At 43.7% G+C, this 18,619-nt stretch overlaps 2 protein-coding genes across 2 annotated transcripts; both read right to left on the bottom strand.

Moving 5' to 3' along the window:
- Positions 1-1,247: 1,247 nt before the first annotated feature.
- Positions 1,248-4,116, bottom strand: LOC130928126 (lecithin retinol acyltransferase-like). Its single transcript, XM_057854352.1, has 2 exons — positions 3,447-4,116; positions 1,248-1,504 (listed from the first exon to the last, which is right to left on the bottom strand). Exons 1-2 carry the CDS (start codon positions 3,948-3,950, stop codon positions 1,352-1,354), a joined length of 657 nt encoding a protein of 218 aa, XP_057710335.1. The 5' UTR covers positions 3,951-4,116; the 3' UTR covers positions 1,248-1,351.
- Positions 4,117-8,693: 4,577 nt separating this feature from the next.
- Positions 8,694-17,583, bottom strand: lratb.1 (lecithin retinol acyltransferase b, tandem duplicate 1). The gene is made up of 19 exons (XM_057854347.1): positions 17,330-17,583; positions 17,155-17,255; positions 15,711-15,780; positions 15,517-15,647; positions 15,358-15,440; positions 15,201-15,300; positions 15,086-15,129; positions 14,937-15,014; positions 14,677-14,873; positions 12,419-12,483; positions 12,253-12,359; positions 12,080-12,182; positions 11,920-12,019; positions 11,812-11,851; positions 11,589-11,749; positions 10,093-10,176; positions 9,911-10,028; positions 9,482-9,572; positions 8,694-9,397 (listed from the first exon to the last, which is right to left on the bottom strand). The coding sequence occupies exons 1-19, from the start codon at positions 17,484-17,486 to the stop codon at positions 9,323-9,325; spliced, it is 1,905 nt and encodes a 634-aa protein (XP_057710330.1). The 5' UTR covers positions 17,487-17,583; the 3' UTR covers positions 8,694-9,322.
- Positions 17,584-18,619: the final 1,036 nt, after the last annotated feature.

Here is an 18,619-nt window from a genome sequence, read left to right on the forward strand (position 1 = left end):
CCATCACCTTATCAAAAGTATATACGTACATGCAATCAAGCTTCTCGAACACACATCTACATAAAAATTGAAAAGATTATAGTGAAGAAAATATATAACATTGAAAAAAAGTATTTTGAAAAATATTGACAAGTAGTTCAATTTTTTTCAGGCATGCGACCCAATAAAGTTTAAAATACGGCTCATCTTCTTCCTTGAGTTAATGAAATAATGCATTAGCTTGCGCTAAATGCAGTTTTAGATTCATTCTGCACGTTTCAAAGTCGCTCGCTCAAACCAACCGGCCGTTGCTTGCTTCGCATGCCTCCCTTTCATTAGTTGGCGCCTCGCTCGGAAATTTATTCAAAATGATCACATTCGGTTCGTCCTTCTTGACATCACAACGGCTCTTGGGATATGTAGTCTTTTGTGCTGCTGTCGGTTTTGAAAAAGGACAAGAAATGTGGAGATAGATACATGGTCCATGCAGCGTTTTAATGCATATTTTTGAGTGCAATGAAACTATAAAATTCAGATGTTTTTTTTTTTTTTCATCTGTGTGATTTTGACAAAGATCACCTTTTTGATTTTTACAACTCTTTTGGCCTACCCTAGTTTAAGCTTATGATAACTTTTGGTAGAGTTTGTCAACAAGCAACATTAGTCCCTCTTCTGGGAAGTCTGTATACAACCCACACTCAATTTCCAGCAGCCCACCCCCAAATAAATAGTTTGGGACCCCAATAACCTTCAATATATTTCAGGAAGGTCAAAAGAATCCTGCCCACAAAACGAGGAGATTGATTGACTGTCCTCCTGGAGGTGATGACAAAGAATGCATCGGCACATGAAGACAAAAGGGGGGGAGGGTAGACTGAACGCATCGCATTTCCCGGCGACCAATGGCACGACAGTGCCGGGCAAAAGGTCAGGCCGACGGCCGAGGTCAACTCATCGAGACCCTCCCGGAAGGATTCCGGCGCGGAAGGGCCCTCGGAGACTCCGGACCGGAAAAAAAATCAACTCCCGACGCGATGCTGACGTCTGATTGTCTGCAACAATAGGTTGTCACCATGGCAACAATTATCATTCATCCCCCCGCCTGCACTGCTGACATACCTGAAGCATTATGCGGGGGGGACGGGGTCAGCCTTGGCGCACGTGCCACTCATTGAAATGCTCTCTCACGCACCTGACTCCATTTTGTAACCCGCACACCACTGAAAAACGCTCACTTTCCAGCCAGTTGCCTTTATTGGCATCCTTTATTTACATGACTTGAAGGTGGGAAAACAGGAAAACAAAACCAGAAGATGCTTAGAAAAGTTGGCCGGACGGGATGCGGGTATATCCCGTAGGCTCCCCGAAGCCTTCAGCTGGCCATCCACAGCGTAAGGGGGACCACCAGGGCGGGCAGGGCGGTCCCGGATGACACGCCCGAGCAGGCCAAGGAGAGCAGGCCCAGCAATGCCGCTAGAGCTACGTTCCTCTGGTCTCGGATGAGAGACTTCAGCCACTGGCAGAACTGGAAAAGATCCCCAAATAAGTTAATTGGGCCCAACAGATCAGCAAACGAGCAGACCCCCCCCACCCCCTTTTTCATCCCCTGTGGTCTTCAATGGATGCAGCTTTGAGATAGGAGTGCAAAAAGCAAAAGGTTTCCAAAGTACTGGTATGTGGGCTCCCTCTAGTGGTAGCTTTCAATCACTAAATCAAATGTTTCATACACGCTGGTTTGTCACTATCAATAGCATTGAGTGAGTTAAAACCTAGCAAAAACTTCGTTATGAAGTTTTGCGTCCAATACAAGGCCGGCCCAGCCTATACACAGACTATGCAGCTGCTTAGGGCCCCTGACCACTAGTGGGGGCCCCAATCTGGCAACCTCATTTTATACATTGTTAATAGAGCATTGCGAATAATGTGGCGCGCATTGCTGTTTATCCATGCAAACATCCATTTTCTTGTCATTTGGGGTGAGAAGTTTGAAGTATGCAGTGCAACAAAATATGATTAATATACAAAATATGGACGTATGGGTTTCACAGTACACTGTGACGAAATGGTTGGCCAAAAAATATGGGCCCCTTGGCATTATTTTGCTTGGGGCCCCCAAATGGCCTAGGCCGGCCCTGGTCCAATACATATACAGTGGTACCTCTACTTACGAAATAATTGGTTCTCGAAGTCATTTCATTTATGTCCAGTTCGGATCTTTTACATCCATTCAAAATTGAGATAAATAACAAAATGACATGTCATGTCATAATTATGATGGTCTTATGACAGTCTTATGGCGCCGCTGTCAAATAAAGTGTTACCAAATACCATAACTAGCAATTAATGAAACGGGTAGAACAGTAATTGAGGAAATAATTAGCACAGAACATGAATTTTAATTTTTATTTAAATCTGAAGCGCTGTGATGCATGCTAGGAGGCATGTTACACGACAATAGTGTTGACAGCAGGTGGAAGCAGAGGTTTACAGTCTCCCCCAAAGGAGCAGTGATGGCCAGATGAAGCTTCTTGAAGCAATGAAGCTTTACAGCCAATTGGTTCATGCTTCATGGTGGTTCATTTGATCTTATGACAGTCTTATGATGCCGCTGTCAAATAAAGTGTTGCCAAATATCATAGCTAACAATTAATGAGACAACTGGGACAGTAACTGAAGAAATAATTAGCACAAAACATGAATTGTTATTTAAATTTGAAGTGCTGTAATGTAAATGTAATGCAAAAAGCAAGAGGTTTTCAAAGTACTGGTATGTGGGCTCCCTCATTAATGCTCATGGCAGTGTCATGTTATAATTATGATGGTCTTATGACAGTCCTATGGCGCCCCTGTCAAATAAAGTGTTACCAAATACCATAACTAGCAATTAATGAAACAACTAGAACCGTAACTGAGGAAATAATTAGCACAGAACATGAATTTTGATTATTTAAATCTGAAGCACTGCAATGCATGCTAGGAGGCATGTTAGACGACAACAGTGTTGACAGCAGGTGGCAGCAGAGGTTCACTGTCTCCTCCAAGGGAGCAGTGAAGCCCAAAGGAAGCTTCTTGAAGCAATGAAGCTTTGCAGCCAATTGGTTCAAAGCTTCATGGTGGTTCATTTGGTCTTATGACAGTCGTATGATGCCGCTGTCAAATAAAGTGTTACTGGTCTTTTGGTGTAAATATCCCATAATACAGTGACGACAGCTGCGGCTTATAGTCCAATGCGGCTTATCTCTGAACAAATGTCGTTTTCATGGCAAATTTGGTGCGTGACGGCTTATAGTCAGGTGCGCCTTATAGGGCAAAAATTACGGGACATGCCCCCCCCCCCCTCACACACACACATACATACACATGCACACCCACACAGCCCCGACAAAAATAAAATGTCTACAACATGCCGCCTCCAATGTTTAGCCCAAAACCTACGCCCCTGATCAAATGACGTCTGCTATGCTGACCTGTTCCGTCTGCAGGCTGCGCGCGTCTCCGTACCGGCACCAGGTGACGAAATGCTCGCAGTTGTTCCAAAGCAGGCTGTAGGGGACGCTGCCGAGCAGGCGCTCCGCCCGCCGCGCCGCCTCCTCCGCATCCCGGCACCCGCCGCCGGCGCTCTCCATGTCGTGCGCATTGAGCCGGACGCTGGCGCCGTAGGCAAAGTCCTCCACGGAGTCTACGCGCACGCTGGCGCGTTTGGAGAGCACGCCGAGCAGCAGGCGCGTGTTGCTGACCTTGCAACGAAGGTGACGCGCATCCGACGTGACGGCCGGGAGGATGTCAGGGATGAGGTGCGCCACGCGGCCGTCGCCCAAGTAGATCCCGAAGTGCTTGAAGAGCGTGCGCGGCACCTCCAATAAGTCTCCGCGCCGGTACGTGCGCTCGAGCGGCGGCGCAACATCGGCGGGTGCGCACGTCACCAAAAACAACAACACTTTGTCCAGGAGATAGCCGAGCGCATCCAGCATGACGTCAAACAGACGGAGACAACTTTGTGCGGTAGGAAGGGCAGCGCGACCACCATGACGCCAAGCGCCGGATGCTCCGAATGGGCCCGGGCAGATTCGCACCAGGGGCGGGACCTCTTGGGTGTGACGTACGTGACCCGCAATTTGGGTTCCCCTCTAAAAAAAACTGGCGCTCCTCCACCCTACCGTCTCCCATTGGGGCAGCATATAGAGACCAGACTAACTTTCTACTAAAGTGGCAGCCAAACCCCACCTGATGCTCTCACAAACAGCCTATGGGAGCACAGGAAGTGGGCGGCGTAGCACGCGCAGGTCAGGAAAGAAAGAGCACTTTGTTTTCTTTTCTGTTCTCTCCTCACCCCAGCCAAGACCAACACACTGGTCAAACCAATGGACTTTTTGGCTGTAATTAACGGTGACAAACTAAGCAGAGTTGCTTTAGAAATGAACTGTTTTAACTTTGTCCCACCTTATTAAAAGAGCAATTGAAACCATTTTTTAACCAAAGAATTTTAAGCCAGCTGTGTGCCCAATAACTGATGAGTGGTTTAAAGCTGCCCTGCCCACTATAAAACACACACCTGGTAAGCGCATTGACATTCAACTGGCACCCAAGTCGAGCTATGTCACTGACGGCTGTGCACGTCCAAATTTTCCATTCATTATGAATGGCAGAAAATGTGTGGTTGTGATTTTTTTTTTTTACCATACACTTTACATTACAGCACATCCATTTTGCCACATACCAAAAAATGCCAAATGGCAAAAAAAAGGCAAAAAAAAAAAATGCTACATGACAAAATCAATTTAGCCACATGGCAAAAAAGAATGTCACATGCCAATTCAATTTTGCCACATGGCAAAAAAAATGCCACAAAGCAACAAAAAAAAAATGCCACATGGCAATACAATTTTGCCACATGGCAAAAAAATGCCACAGGACAAAATCAATTTTGACACATGGCAAAAAAATGCTACATGGCAAAATGCCACATGGCAAACTCAATTTTTTCACAAGGCAAAAAAAAAGCCATATGGCAAACTCAATTTTGCCACATGGCAAAAAAATGCTACATGGCAAAATCAATTTTGCTACATGGCAAAATCAATTTTGCTACATGGCAAAATCAATTTTGCTACATGGCAAAATCAATTTTGCCACATGGCAAAATCAATTTTGCTACATGGCAAAAAAAATGACACAAGGGGAAAAAAATGCCATATGGCAAAATCAATTTTGCCACATGGCACAAAAAAATTCCATATGGCAAAAAAAATCATCAATCAGACATCAATTTTGCCGCATGGCAAACAAAAAATGCCACATGCCAATTCAATTTTGCAAAATTGCAAAAAAATGCCACATCGCAAAAAAAAAAAAAAATGCTACATGGCAAAATCAATTTTGCTACATGGCAAAAAAATGCCACATAGCAAAATCAATTTTGCAACATGGCAAAAAAAATGCCACATAGCAAAATCAATTTTGCCACATGGCAAAAAAAAATGCCACAAGGCAAAAAAAAAAAAAAATCCGTAAGGCAAAATCAATTTTGCCACATGGCACAAAAAAATTCCAAATGGCCAAAAAATGCCACATGCCAATTCAATTTTGCCACATGGCAAAAAAAACATGCTCCATGGCAAAATCAATTTCGCAACATGGCAAAAATATACCACATGACACAATCAATTTTGCCACATTGGAAAAAAATGCTACAAGAGGAAAAAAATGTCACATGGCAAAATCAATTTTGCCACATGGCACAAAAAAATTCCACATGGCAAAAAAATATTACATGGCAAAATCAATTTTGCCACATGGCACAAAAAAATTCCACATGGCAAAAAAATATTACATGGCAAAATCAATTTTGCCACATGGCACAAAAAATGCCATATGTCAAAATCAGTTTTGCCACATGGCACAAAAAAATCCCAAATGGCAAAAAAAAAAATCACATGGCAAATACGACTTTTTGTTCTTTGTCCTGCTGTGATTTTATAGAGAAATGTGAGAAATTCCAAAAGGTTCAGATACTTTTTTCATACCACTGTACATCTGACTGGCGTTAGTGTCACAAAAAGAGCTCATGCAGCTTGTCAATCGACATGCGCATTGCCTTCTTATCAACGCACAGGGAGGGTGCCGAGGCTTAACTCAGAGCATACGTCGAGGTAGTTAGTAAAAGAAGCTCGCCGCCAGTCAAAATGGATTGGACGTCGTTTGCTGTCAATGGCAGTGAAAGAGTTAAAAAGTGACTGTTGGCGTGGGAGTGCATTTAGTGGTTTGAAAGCAGTGATGTCAGCTTCAATGCTCACACTATTTCCCTTCATGCGTTATGTGTGTGTTGGTAACAATTTACAAGTGGGTGAGAGCGAGCGCGTGTAAAAGTGGAGCAAAGAATGTGTGCCATTTGGTGGTTTGGAAGCAGTGACTTCACTTTCAGTGCTAGCTTAACTCATTGGCTGCCAATGACAGTTGCTTTAAAAAGCAAATGTTTTTACATTGACCACAATTAACTTTGGCTTTACCCTGTTAAAAAGGCTTTATTGTTATTTCATGAATTAATATTGGCCAATAATGTTAACCACACGGTTGCTAACGTCATATGCTATTGTTTAGCCAAAACTGGATTCATTACCTTATTACTATTCATCCTATTATACTATTTAAAAAATTCTGTGCCGATTTCTACTCACGTGCTAGATTCAGTGTATTCATTGGTTTAGAGACGCGAACGCATCATGTCTTTCGCCTGCATGCTTAGGTCTGAAGGGGTTAATTACTGCTAAATCTCAAAACATTCATCCAAAAAGTCCAAAAGTATTGTATTTTGTTTAATGATGGAGGATACAGTGCCCTCTGCAGCGTTGGGTCTGGCTGGACTGTCGCCTTGTATGACTGAGGAGCAGACTTGGACATCTGACATGGATAAGAGATAGCTGCGCTCTGGTTTGGCCCACATAAAGCTGTAAGTTGTTTCAGCTAATATGTTTTTGTATATATTTGTAATTAAGTTTACAGCTACAGTTTGTGGAATTAAGTGTGAGAAATTTGCTATGAAAATTGTAAATATGTTAGCTTTCATAGCATTTAAGCTAGCTACTTTTGTTTGGCTAATTCAATCTACTAAATTTACATATTGAGCAGACTAGACGGACGTTTGAACACCAATTTTTTGTGGTCAAGTATTGTTTAAAACCTGTGAGACAGAAGCTCTAACTATGAGTATGTTGGTGCTATTGTTAGCTTGTTGCATTTCCGTTTGGCACCATGTGGGGGGCCTGATGACCAAGGAGAAAGGGGGTGGGGGGGTCAGAAAGTGTACAAAAGCGTACAAAAATCAGCCATTTAAGGTGTTAGAACCCAGGATTTGTGTGAATCCACTGTGTGAGTATGTTGGCGTTCTATTCTATGCTGCCTGATCGCTAATCCTGACACCGGGTTTTTCTACTTGAGTGTGTCTTATTGCTCCTAGTCATGCGTGAATCCAATCAGACATGTGATAGTCCTGCAGACGAGTGCTGTAGGCCACGGCCCTTCCCTGCCAATCGGGCTGAGATATTAATTATGAGTGATTACGTCACTCGCAGCACCACACTTAATGCAAAATGGACCCGAAGTGATGTCATCACTACGAATTAACAGCATATCATCTCCAAAACCGTCACGGCACAATTTTTTATGATTGACACAGTTTTAAGCCATTTTTAATTATAGCTAACATTCAGTAACTTTTCAGTTTTGGTTGATTTTAGCGACGCCTGTGGACAAAAGCGGGAGTGTTTTGCCTTAAAAAAAGGATCTATGTTCAACAAAAGAACAATTGGCTAAATTACGTAGCAAACATCCACTAGCTTAAATGCTATAAAATGCTAAGTTTTTTTTTTTTTTTTTTTTTTAACAATTCTCTTAATAGTTCAGACATATATTCCCACAATAAATAGCTAAATTTACCTATAAACTAAATTACAAATGCATTAAAAAAAAAACTAGGGCTGTCAAAATTATCGCGTTAACGGGCGGTAATTAATTTCACGTTAAAATATTTGACGCAATTAACGCACATGCCCCGCTCAGATTAAAATGACGGCACAGTGAAATGTGTACTTGTGTTTTTCGGAGTTTTGTCGTCCTCTGCTGGCGCTTGGGTGCAACTGATTTTATAGGCTTCAGCACCCATGAGCATAGTGTAAGTAATTATTGGCATCAACAATGGCGGGCTACTAGTTTATTTTTTGATTGAAAATTTTACAAATTTTATTAAAATAAAAGCAATAAGAGGGGTTTTAATATAAAATTTCTATAACTTGTACTAACATTTATCTTTTAAGAACTACAAGTCTTTCTATCCATGGATCGCTTTAACAGAATGTTAATAGTAATGCTATCTTGTTGATTTATAGTTATGATAAACAAATACAGTACTTATGTACCGTATATTGAAAGTATATATCCATCTTGTCTTGTCTTTCCATTCCAACAATAATTTACAGAAAAATATGGCATATTTCATAGATGGTTTGAATTGCGATTGATTACGATTAATTAATTCTTAAGCTGTAATTAACTCGATTAAAAAATTTTGATCGTTCGACACCCCTAAAAAAAACATTAGCTAAAAACAAAAACTTAGCTTATGTTGGTCTTAACATGGAGCAGCTGGATTCAGCCATGTGAAATGAGGCAGACTAAAGGGCAGTGTATCCACCCAAATCAATAAAACTACATGCAAACACTTTCAAACAAACCATTACAGCGCCACTTTAATTAAACGAATACTCGAAGCAGCAATATTGAATTTGAATCTTTTTTTTTTCTAATCGAATACTCGAGTTAATCGATTAAATGTTGCAGCACTAATCACAAGTGTTATGAAAGTATTTCATTAAGGTTGAAAAGTTACCTAGTGTTGTTTTCAATGGTGGGCTGGTTGACCCGATATTGACAAAACAATTGTAAATATATCAAAAATAATCGCAGCACAAACTTTTTACAGTACAAACAGGCACAAATGTAGCACAAACAATTGACATCATTTTTATATAAATCCGTGTTCTGATGGGGGGGCTTAACTTCACAGAGGTGGCAGTCGCCACCACACTCGGCGCGGAGCCGACGCACACCACATCAGAGGGGTTAAAGGTCGTAAAAGACAAAGCTCCCAGACGCGTGTCGACACCTTTTGCTTCTATTTAATGAAGACCCGTCCAATCGGCGACGGGACGCCGTTCAACGCGGAATTCAAGAGTTGCCGTAACGACGCAGGGTCTGTTTGCAATTAAGGAGGAAATGACATTCCAAAGACCGAGGTGAGAGGTCGGCGCTCCGGTCACGTGATTGGACCCGACGGTTCCAACCGTGCCAGTCAACCGAGCAGGGGCGCCAAGTCGGGAAGTCCGCGGAGTTCCAAATCCAGCAACATCTGAGCCAAGGCTTTTCCCTGCGGGAGGTCCACACCCACACAAACACAAGCGTTGATTGACAGCTCCCCCCGACCGCTCGTGTGGGCGAGCGCTCGCTTTACCTGGGGGTCACTGCGCAGGGACGCCACCCCTCCCCCTCCGAGGGAATTCTTCAGAACAAAATTGAGACCGTTGATCCCCGGCAAAGTGTATCTGCGCACACATAAACACTGGTAACCACGGAAACCGCTTTAACAAGGCGCCTGCGGTGGCCATTTTGCATTTCACGGCCCCTTTTACGACCCTTCGTCAGGCTAATTGCGAACACATGCTAACCGGTGCGGCAAAATCATGTCGCGCAAAAACGCCTCGAGATACGACTTCCACTTGAGAGTTTGGAATAAAAAAACGGATCTTTTTCAGCGCCAAAGTTCCGTGCGGTGGCGGGCAGACACATTTGGGAGCAATTAGAAACAGAACATCCACAGCCCGAAGCAGTCATCTGCTTAGTCATGACAAGCCACGGCGGTTTGCTAACGTTATCCACTCACCGCGTGACTGCGCCGCGCAGGCCCGACGGGAAGATGTGGACCAAGTAGTCCTCCACCGCCGAGGAAGTAAGGTGTTTCTTCAGGTAGGGGAAGATGCGGGCGTCGCGAGCGATCACGCCTGTTCGTGAAGCTGACGTTTAGCTAAATGTTACGGGTTTTGCACGAGTGTTAGCGTAGCTTACCGATGTTGGCGGAGTCCCCTTTGTCGCCACTCCTAGCGTACGCTAATTCTTCCAGTCTGTAGCAATGCGGCCCAGTGGGAAGTTCTACAATAGCGAGAGCACTTTTTAAATCCATTTCACTCATTTAAAAGATTTTCTGTGGTAATTTGTGTAATACGTAGACCAGTACCATAATTTTCTGACTATAAGGCGCACCTGACTATAAACCGCAGCTATCCAGTAATATGGGATATTTACACCAAAATGTATTAACCAGGAACACTTTTTTGACAGCAGCATTCATACGACTGTCATAAGATCAAATGAACCACTATGAAGCGTTGAACCAATTGGCTGTGAAGCTTCAAGAAGCTTCATTTGGCTGTCACTGCTCCCTTGAGGGAGACAGTCAGCCTCTGCTGCCACCTGCTGTCAAAGCTGTTGTCGGCTAACATGCCTCCTAGCATGCATTGCAGCACTACAGATGTAAATAACAATCAAAATTCATGTTCTGTGCTAATTATTTCTTTAGTTATTGTTGCAGTTGTTTCATTAATTGCTAGTTATGGTATTTGGTAACACTTTATTTGATAGTGGCATCATACAACTATCATAAGATCAAATGAACCACCCTGAAGCTTTGAACCAATTGGCTGCAAAGCTTCATTTAGCCATCACTGCTCCCTTGGGGGAGACAGTCAACCTCTGCTGCCATCTGCTGTCAACACTGTTGTTGTCTAACATGCCTCCTAGCATGCATTGCAGCGCTACAGATGTAAATACCAATCAAAATTCATGTTCTGTGCTAATTATGTCTTCAGTTACTGTTCCAGTTGTTTCATTAATTGCTAGTTATGGTATTTGGTAACACTTTATTTGATAGGGGCATCATAAGAATGTCATAAGATCAAATGAACCACCATGAAGCTTTGTACCAATTGGCTGCAAAGCTTCATTTGGCCGTCAGTGCTCCCTTGAGGGAGATAGTTAACCTCTGCTGCCACCTACTGCCAACACTGTTGTCGTCTAACATGCCTCCTAGCATGCATTGCAGCACTACAGATGTAAATAACAAAATTCATGTTCTGTGCCAATTATGTCTTCAGTTACTGTTCTATTTGTTTGATTACTAGCTAGTTATGGTATTTGGTAACACTTTATTTGACAGTGGTACCATAACACTGTCAAAAGACAATCATAATCATTCATAATTATAATTGTGTCTTTCAGAAAATTATCTCACTTTTGATTGGATGTAAAAGATCCGAGCTGGACATAAATGGAGTTAGTGACATAATTTGCCGGATGACACTTAATGACATCTGTCATAACCATTCATCAAAGCCCATGATAGTGTCATGTCATAATTACTGTATAGTCCAAAATTTACTGTATTAATTCAGAGTGTGTCTTCTCTTCTTATTGTAAGAGTCTCAATAACTTCAGAATGATAATGGTATGCTGTCTCCCTCTAGTGGAACAATCTCCAACTTCAAGCCAAACATTTCATGGCTCACCTGCATCGACCTCTTCCCCGTCCCACGTAGGTGTGGCTTCCTCTTCGGGTGATTCAGGCTCCGCCTCCGAAAAAGACTCCACTAAATGTCCGTCCAAGTGAATGTGGATCTGAAGTTGAGACTTGGGCTGGTAGAAGAAGAGCGGTTTCAGGATGGGAGACCTAGAAGATGACATTGAGATCAAATAATGACAAAAATTGGAGAAACGGGGGGTGGCACTCACACTCGGGGACGGCCGCCCACAATGCCACACAGTCCGGGAGCTGCGAGCAAGGACGCAAAGTTTAGGTGATACGTCCCCCTTTGAATGGAGAGCAAACGGCGGTCGTACCCATGCCGGTCCCAGCGGGGGCGATCTCCCTGGAGAAGACTTCCAATGCCTTCTTGTCTTTGTGGCAGACGGCCAACCACAGAACCGCCTCCCTGGCGTCCTGCACCGCCGGCACATTAATCTCGCCGGTATTAGTAAGTTAGTCGAATGGAGGTCTCACTTTGTTGGCGCCATGAGCACCGTACGTGTCCTCCGCTCCCAGAACTTGGATGTTTATGTCCGTAAAATCCTCAAGATGCAAATGCTTAAATATCCGCCTCGTCCTGCGCAATTCGACCAAGTTTTTTGGAGTAGAAGCGTAGATTCTAAATGCCTCGACACTGAGGAACCCACCTTTTAATGATGCTCTCGGCAGTCCTCCGGGCCTTTTCCGCCGCTCTGGGCCCGCCGAGCGGACACACGGCGGTGGCGCGAAATCCGTCCATGTATGTGGCACACACCTGCGGATGGTCGCGGAAAATGTTGAGTTCTGCAGAGTGGCCACAACCATTCTTCTCACCTTATAGTCACGCGGCGGTGCCAAACCTTTGGCACCACTCACTCGGACGGCGCCACCTTCGACACCTGAACGCACCCGAAGCGCATTAGTATCAGTAAAGACGTTGACATGGTAACAAAGCACCAAAGACTCCACCATCAGTTGACAAGACAGCTCCTACAGACATTGAGCTACTCCTTCCTGTAGGGAGCTGACCCAGGCAGAATGTTGAGTTGGCTTTCAACACACGCTGCATTCTAACGCCGGATTTAGGTGGAAATAGGACGAAGGTTTTACCGCATACAAGCAGACAGGAGTGTCTCAAGAGTGATTTGTTCGAGGATTCAAGGTAATTATTATATTAAATAGCACCATGCAGGCACTTTGAAACGTGAAGAAAAACATTTAAATTTGTGTAACTTTGGCTTGAAATATTTACGTAAAATGAATGATAACTGCTTGTTTTTTGCTTTAAATCAAGAATCTAGACTGAATATCTATAGAAATTCTGCGATTTAAGCATTTATTGAAAATAATTTTCAACGTAAAAAGCTGTTTCGTGACGGCAGCTATGTTGGATTACACAATACGGTAACTTTTACTTGAAATATTTTAAAAAATGAACGGTAACTGCCCGTTTTTTGCTTTTAACCAAGAATCTAGATTGTTTTACGTTCATATCTATAGACATTTCGCTACTTCATCTTTTATTTAAGAATTTAAGAATTTTCAACTTAAAAAAACTTTTGTGACGCCCGCCATGTTGGATTACATAATACTTTCCTTGAAATATTTACATAAAATGAATGATAACTGCCCGTTTTTTGCTTTTAACCAAGAATCTAGACTATTTTACGAAAGAAAACAGAAAAAAAGAAATTCTAAGACTTAAGCATTCATTTACAAGAAATTTCAACTTAAAAAGCTCTTTGTTCCTTGACGGCCACCATGTTGGATTACACAATACTGTAACTTTTGCTTGAAATATTTACGTAAAATGAACGATAACTGCCCGTTTTTTTGCTTTTAACCAGGAATCTAGACCGTTTTACCTTCATTTGTAAAGAAATTCTACAATTTAAGCATTTATTTACAGGAGTTTTGAACTTAAACAGCTCTGTTTCGTGACAACCTCCATGTATGATTACATAATACTGTAACTTTCCTTGAAATATTTACATAATATGAACGATAACTGCCCGTTTTTTGCTTTTTAACCAAGAATCTAGACCGTTTTGCGTTCATATCTATACAAGTTCTGCAATTTAAGCATTAATTTTAAAGAATTTTCAACTTAAAATGCTGTTTCCTGACAGCTGCCATGTTAGATTACACAATTCCGTAACTTTTTCTTTAAATATTTACGTAAAATGAACGATAAATGCCCATTTTTTACTTTCAACCAAAAATCTAGATTGTTTTATGTTCATATCTATAGAAATTCCGCGACTTAAGCATTAATTTTCAAGAATTTTGAACTTAAAAAGCTTTGTTTTGTGACTGCTGCCATGTTGGATTATGCAATATTGTAACTTTTGGTTGAAATATTTGCGTAAAATGAACGATAACTGGCCATTTTTTTGCTTTTAACCAAGAATCTAGACTGATTTACGTTCATATCTTTAGGAAAATCTATTTACAAGAATTTTCAACTCAAAAATCTTTGTTTTGTGATGGCCGACATGTTGGATTTTGTATCTCTACACAATAGTGGAATTCAACCTAAATAAGTTGTGATTGTATATAGAAAAATGGAAATTTAGCTTTTGTCAAGTAAAATTAAGATGGCTCTGCTTGCTTTCCGCAAAGACTAAGTTTCTTTTGGGAAAATTGAGTGATTTTTTTTTTTAGCTGTTGAAAACGTGCACTAAATTAAAAAGAAAATTAAGTTGCTATTTTGGACAAAAAACTTTTATTAAAAACTGTTATTTATTGCTATTGATCATGAAAATATTGGTGATTATCTCTGCATTTGGTGATTTTTGTGCGTTGAGCGTAAAATTTGAGAGTTTTATAGCCATTTTAAGTGCTGTTGTGCTTGTATAAAAAAATAATTAAATTTGGATTTTATTAGGGAACGACTTTGAATTTTTTGATGTCGCTGCTCATGGAGACTCCTATATGCCTAAGGGAGGTCCCTGTTTTGGTTTTAGGTCGCTTGCAGGTTCGGTTTTAAAACTATTTGAATTTTAAGTTTTTGAAAATCGGCCCCCTACGGATCGGCCCCAAGCCCCGTGTCCGGGCCGTCAACTGATAGTGAAGTCTATGTGCGCACATACCGGGCACTTCCTGGATGAGCACGTGGCTGAAGTCACAGATGACGTCTGGTAGCACGTATCTCCGCGGGTCCCCAATCTCATACACCAGTTGCTCGGCCGCCGTGCCGAACGACACCAGGCCGCCGGTTTTTGGCGGTTTGGAGAGGACGAAGGAACCATCTGAGCAGCATTCAACCACCGGGAAACCGATGTTGTCCCTAACGAAGGCCGCCCGAGTTCACTGTCAGCTCTCCTGGAGGGTGGTTATGGTCAGTTCTCACCAGTTGGGGACCAGATGCCAGTCGGTAAAGATCCCGCCGGTGCTCTGGGCGCCACATTCAATGAGATGTCCAGCCAGACTGAATCACACACACACACAAAAAATAATAGCTTACAGTCAAGTGGCTCAAAAGTCAGTGAGTTTTATTACCTTCCAGCAGCTAGCAAGTCCAAGTCATCTTCACCCCATCCAAACTAGCAGACAACACAACGCAAACACAGAATATGGCTACTATCAACTTGTTGCGTATTAATTGATGACTTACCGCATGAGTGAGTGGCCCAAGAGCAAGGGCGCTATCCACGCACCGGCCCGTTACCACGATGTCGGCGCCGAGGTCCAGACATCGGCGGATAGGTCCCGCCCTGCGCACATGCCCAGAAATCATCAGCGCGCACCCGGATGAGACTACCCTACCTTACCCTAGATAGGCGTTCATGCTATGCAGCGTCCTAGGTAAGGCGCGGGCGCCGTCTGCTGTCTTGACTTCGGTGAGGCGGCTTCTCTAAAGGGGAGCGGTTCATACGTCCTGAGTAAATCAACGATTTTGCGTTCATCATCTCCATCCGGCGCTTCCTCACTTGAGCCATGAGGTCGTCGCCCGTCACAACGGCGACCTTCAGATCCAGACCGGCCTTCTGGACCACCTCCCGGATGGCGGCGGCGCAGGCTAGCGGGTTGACGCCGCCGGCGTTGCTGACCACGCGCACACCTGCAAGGATAATTCCGTCGCTATGGAAACCCCTACTCGTTGCTACGGAAACGGAAGACTCACCTTTCTTGTGGATGTCGTGGATGGACGGCGCTAAGGCTGCCTGCACAAAGTCTGGCGCGTAACCCAGATTCTGCCAGACAATTAATTTATGAGTTGGTTATGAGAGGTTGTGGGATGGATGTGACCTGTTTGGGGGGGGGTGATACCTCCTCACGGCAGGCCCAGCCATTCCCGCACCTTTTTTTTAACGCACCACACACGTCATAGGGGCCCCGGTGCCGGGAATGGCGATGAGGCAGCGTAGGGTCGGTTGCTGACAGGCTTATACTCACAAGGGATTCACACGATTACTGGTTTCCAGATCACAGAGCTGATTTTGTGTACACTCCATACCTCCCAATCACTTATCTTATAGACTCCCCCACCCCCCTCCCCTTCTTCCCCTCGCTTCTCTGCTTGGGTATCCGCCCTGCGCTCCGTCGCGGGTCGCTGTCTGGATGCCGGTATGTCGGCTGGGTGTTGCCTGCTCTGGCAGGGGACCTTGCCCTGGGCTTGGTGGGCTGATGGGGGACCCGTTGAGTGCCGTGCCGGTTGGGGGGCTGCGGCTCGTGGACCGTGTGGGCAGACGGGGATGGGCTAAGGGTTGGTGGTGCGTCCCATCTTCCCATCTCTGAAGGCCGGTTAATGGGGGTGCGGAGTATCCCGGGTGACCACCCTGGATCCCGGGGGGGGGGGTGACGATGGCCCCTTTGCTGGGCTGCGGGAGGCGGGATGAGCTGCGCTGGCTCCCCCTTACCACCTGCCCTCCCTCCACGAGATGGCTGGGTGGGGACAGTGGCCCTGGGGTGGTGCCCGCGCGGCGTCTCTTCTCGTCTGCGTGGCTGTCACATGTTTGGCGGGGCTCGCGTGCGGCTGGATGTGATTGGGCCCGCTCGGGTGGGGGACCCCGGTGCCGGGAATGGCAATGGGGCGGCGTAGGGTCGGTTGCCGACGGGCTTACACTCACAAAGTATTCACACGATTACTGGTTTCTAGATCACAGAGCTGATTTGTGTACACTCCACCCCTCCCAATCACTTATCTTATAGACCCCCCCCTTCTTTCCCTGGTCAACAGGTCCCCCACATTGTGTCAAGAGGAAATAAATCTAGCTGAAAATAGCGCCAACATATACATAGTTAATGCAGGCGTTCAGTGTATTTCTTGTTGTAGTTTGTGTTTCTTTTCTTCTGTCCCTCCATAACCACTTCAAGTTTGCTGCTTTGTCATTATAAACGAGGTATGTTGAATGATCACAATGGGAGTATGTCATACTCTCAATGTGAAACATTCAAACTGTTCTGACCAACAGGACACTTAACTTACATTCTCCGTGTCAAACAGCTGAACTGGACAGGTTTAAAAAAAAAAGAAAAAAAGAATGAATTTATGCGAAAAACGAGCAATTTGTAACAGTAGGAATTTTTTAATGTATTTCTGTCAAATAAAAGTGAATGCATTTTACCGGTGCTTTGGTCTTGGCTGCGGTGAGGAGCGACATGGTGATTTCGCTCAGGTAATCGAACACCAAAAAGTCGAGTTTTCCGCCATGGATCAGCTGAGGCACTGCGCTCACACACGCACACGTGATAAAATACTGTACATGCCACGTTATAAGTAGTGTTGTTTACTGGGAGTACCTGAAGTGGCTGTGTCCCCCCAGAACCCCGAGGCGCAGCCGATTCGGACGGCGCGGGTGTGCTTTGAGCGTCTGTTGTTCGTCCACGAACTGACACGTGAACGCATCACATGCTTGAGCGTCCTTTCGGGACGGAGCAAGAGCAAGCACGCAAACATTTTAAACACGGACAAAAAAAGAAAGTGCGAAAAGTTGCTGTGTTCAAGGTGCTCTCATAGTTTTCACATAGATAAGGCTAGATGTCCTAAAGTGGAGTCAGCGGCGTAACTAGTAGGCGGCCATCTTGCAACGGGAAAAGGTGCGTGATTTCCTCCACTAAAAAGCTCATACCTCACTGAATTTAAGACGTATTTATAAATAGTTTGGTTTGTAACAAACGATATTAGCGTGACTATGATTCACATAATGATTCACCCGATTTTAAACATCTTTAAGTATGCAACAACAGTGGTGAAATGTAACGAAGTAAAAGTGCAGTGATCCCTCGTTTTTCGCGGTCAATGGGGCCCAGAATCTGCCGCGGTAAGTGAAAAACCGCGAAGTAGAGTGTTCAGTGGATTTATTCAGATATAGCATTGGAAAGAGATACATAGAAGACATGTTTTTCACCTTTTGTGAAATGTGTGTATCGGTAACATGAGTTATATGTGGGAATGTACATGTGTTAAATAAGAATCTATTAGGCTATGGGTATATGTTTATACAAATACCATTTTGTGTATATGTACTTGAGTACAAATATGAAGTGGTAGTTTTTGCTTTTACTTCACTTCGTTCAACGGTACACATATGTACTTTTTACTTCACTACTTTTCAAATTGTTGCCTGCGTTTCACGCTACTTCAGTTTTTTTTTTCTCATTGCGGATAATTGTTTTCGTTTTCATACCTCCAGCACAATCAATATGCCCCGTGCAACTATACCGTAACTGAGCACTAGAGGCAACAACATGAGAACAGGCAAGATTAGGCAGGTGAACAAGATACTGTATTGACCAATAAAAAACAGCACACTCTACCACACAGTAAAAGGCGGTACACACCTGATACTTGCCTGCGTTCCGCCAATAAGCCAAGTTTTAAAGCTTGGTAAGGGTCTAGTCCCAGCGTCTCTTAAAGGGACCATGCATAGTTACGGACATTACAGTATAAAATAAAATAATAATATGCATAAATTCGTTTACAGAACAAATCCCAAGAAATGCATGTTGTTTATAAAAATTCGTCATTTGAAAGAGTCGGAGATTTGTTGATGCACTGAAAAGCTGGACCAACGAATCACGCCCCTGACA

The sequence above is a fragment of the Corythoichthys intestinalis genome, chromosome 13 (genome assembly GCF_030265065.1).
Source record: "Corythoichthys intestinalis isolate RoL2023-P3 chromosome 13, ASM3026506v1, whole genome shotgun sequence".
In the NCBI taxonomy this organism is placed as follows: domain Eukaryota; kingdom Metazoa; phylum Chordata; class Actinopteri; order Syngnathiformes; family Syngnathidae; genus Corythoichthys; species Corythoichthys intestinalis.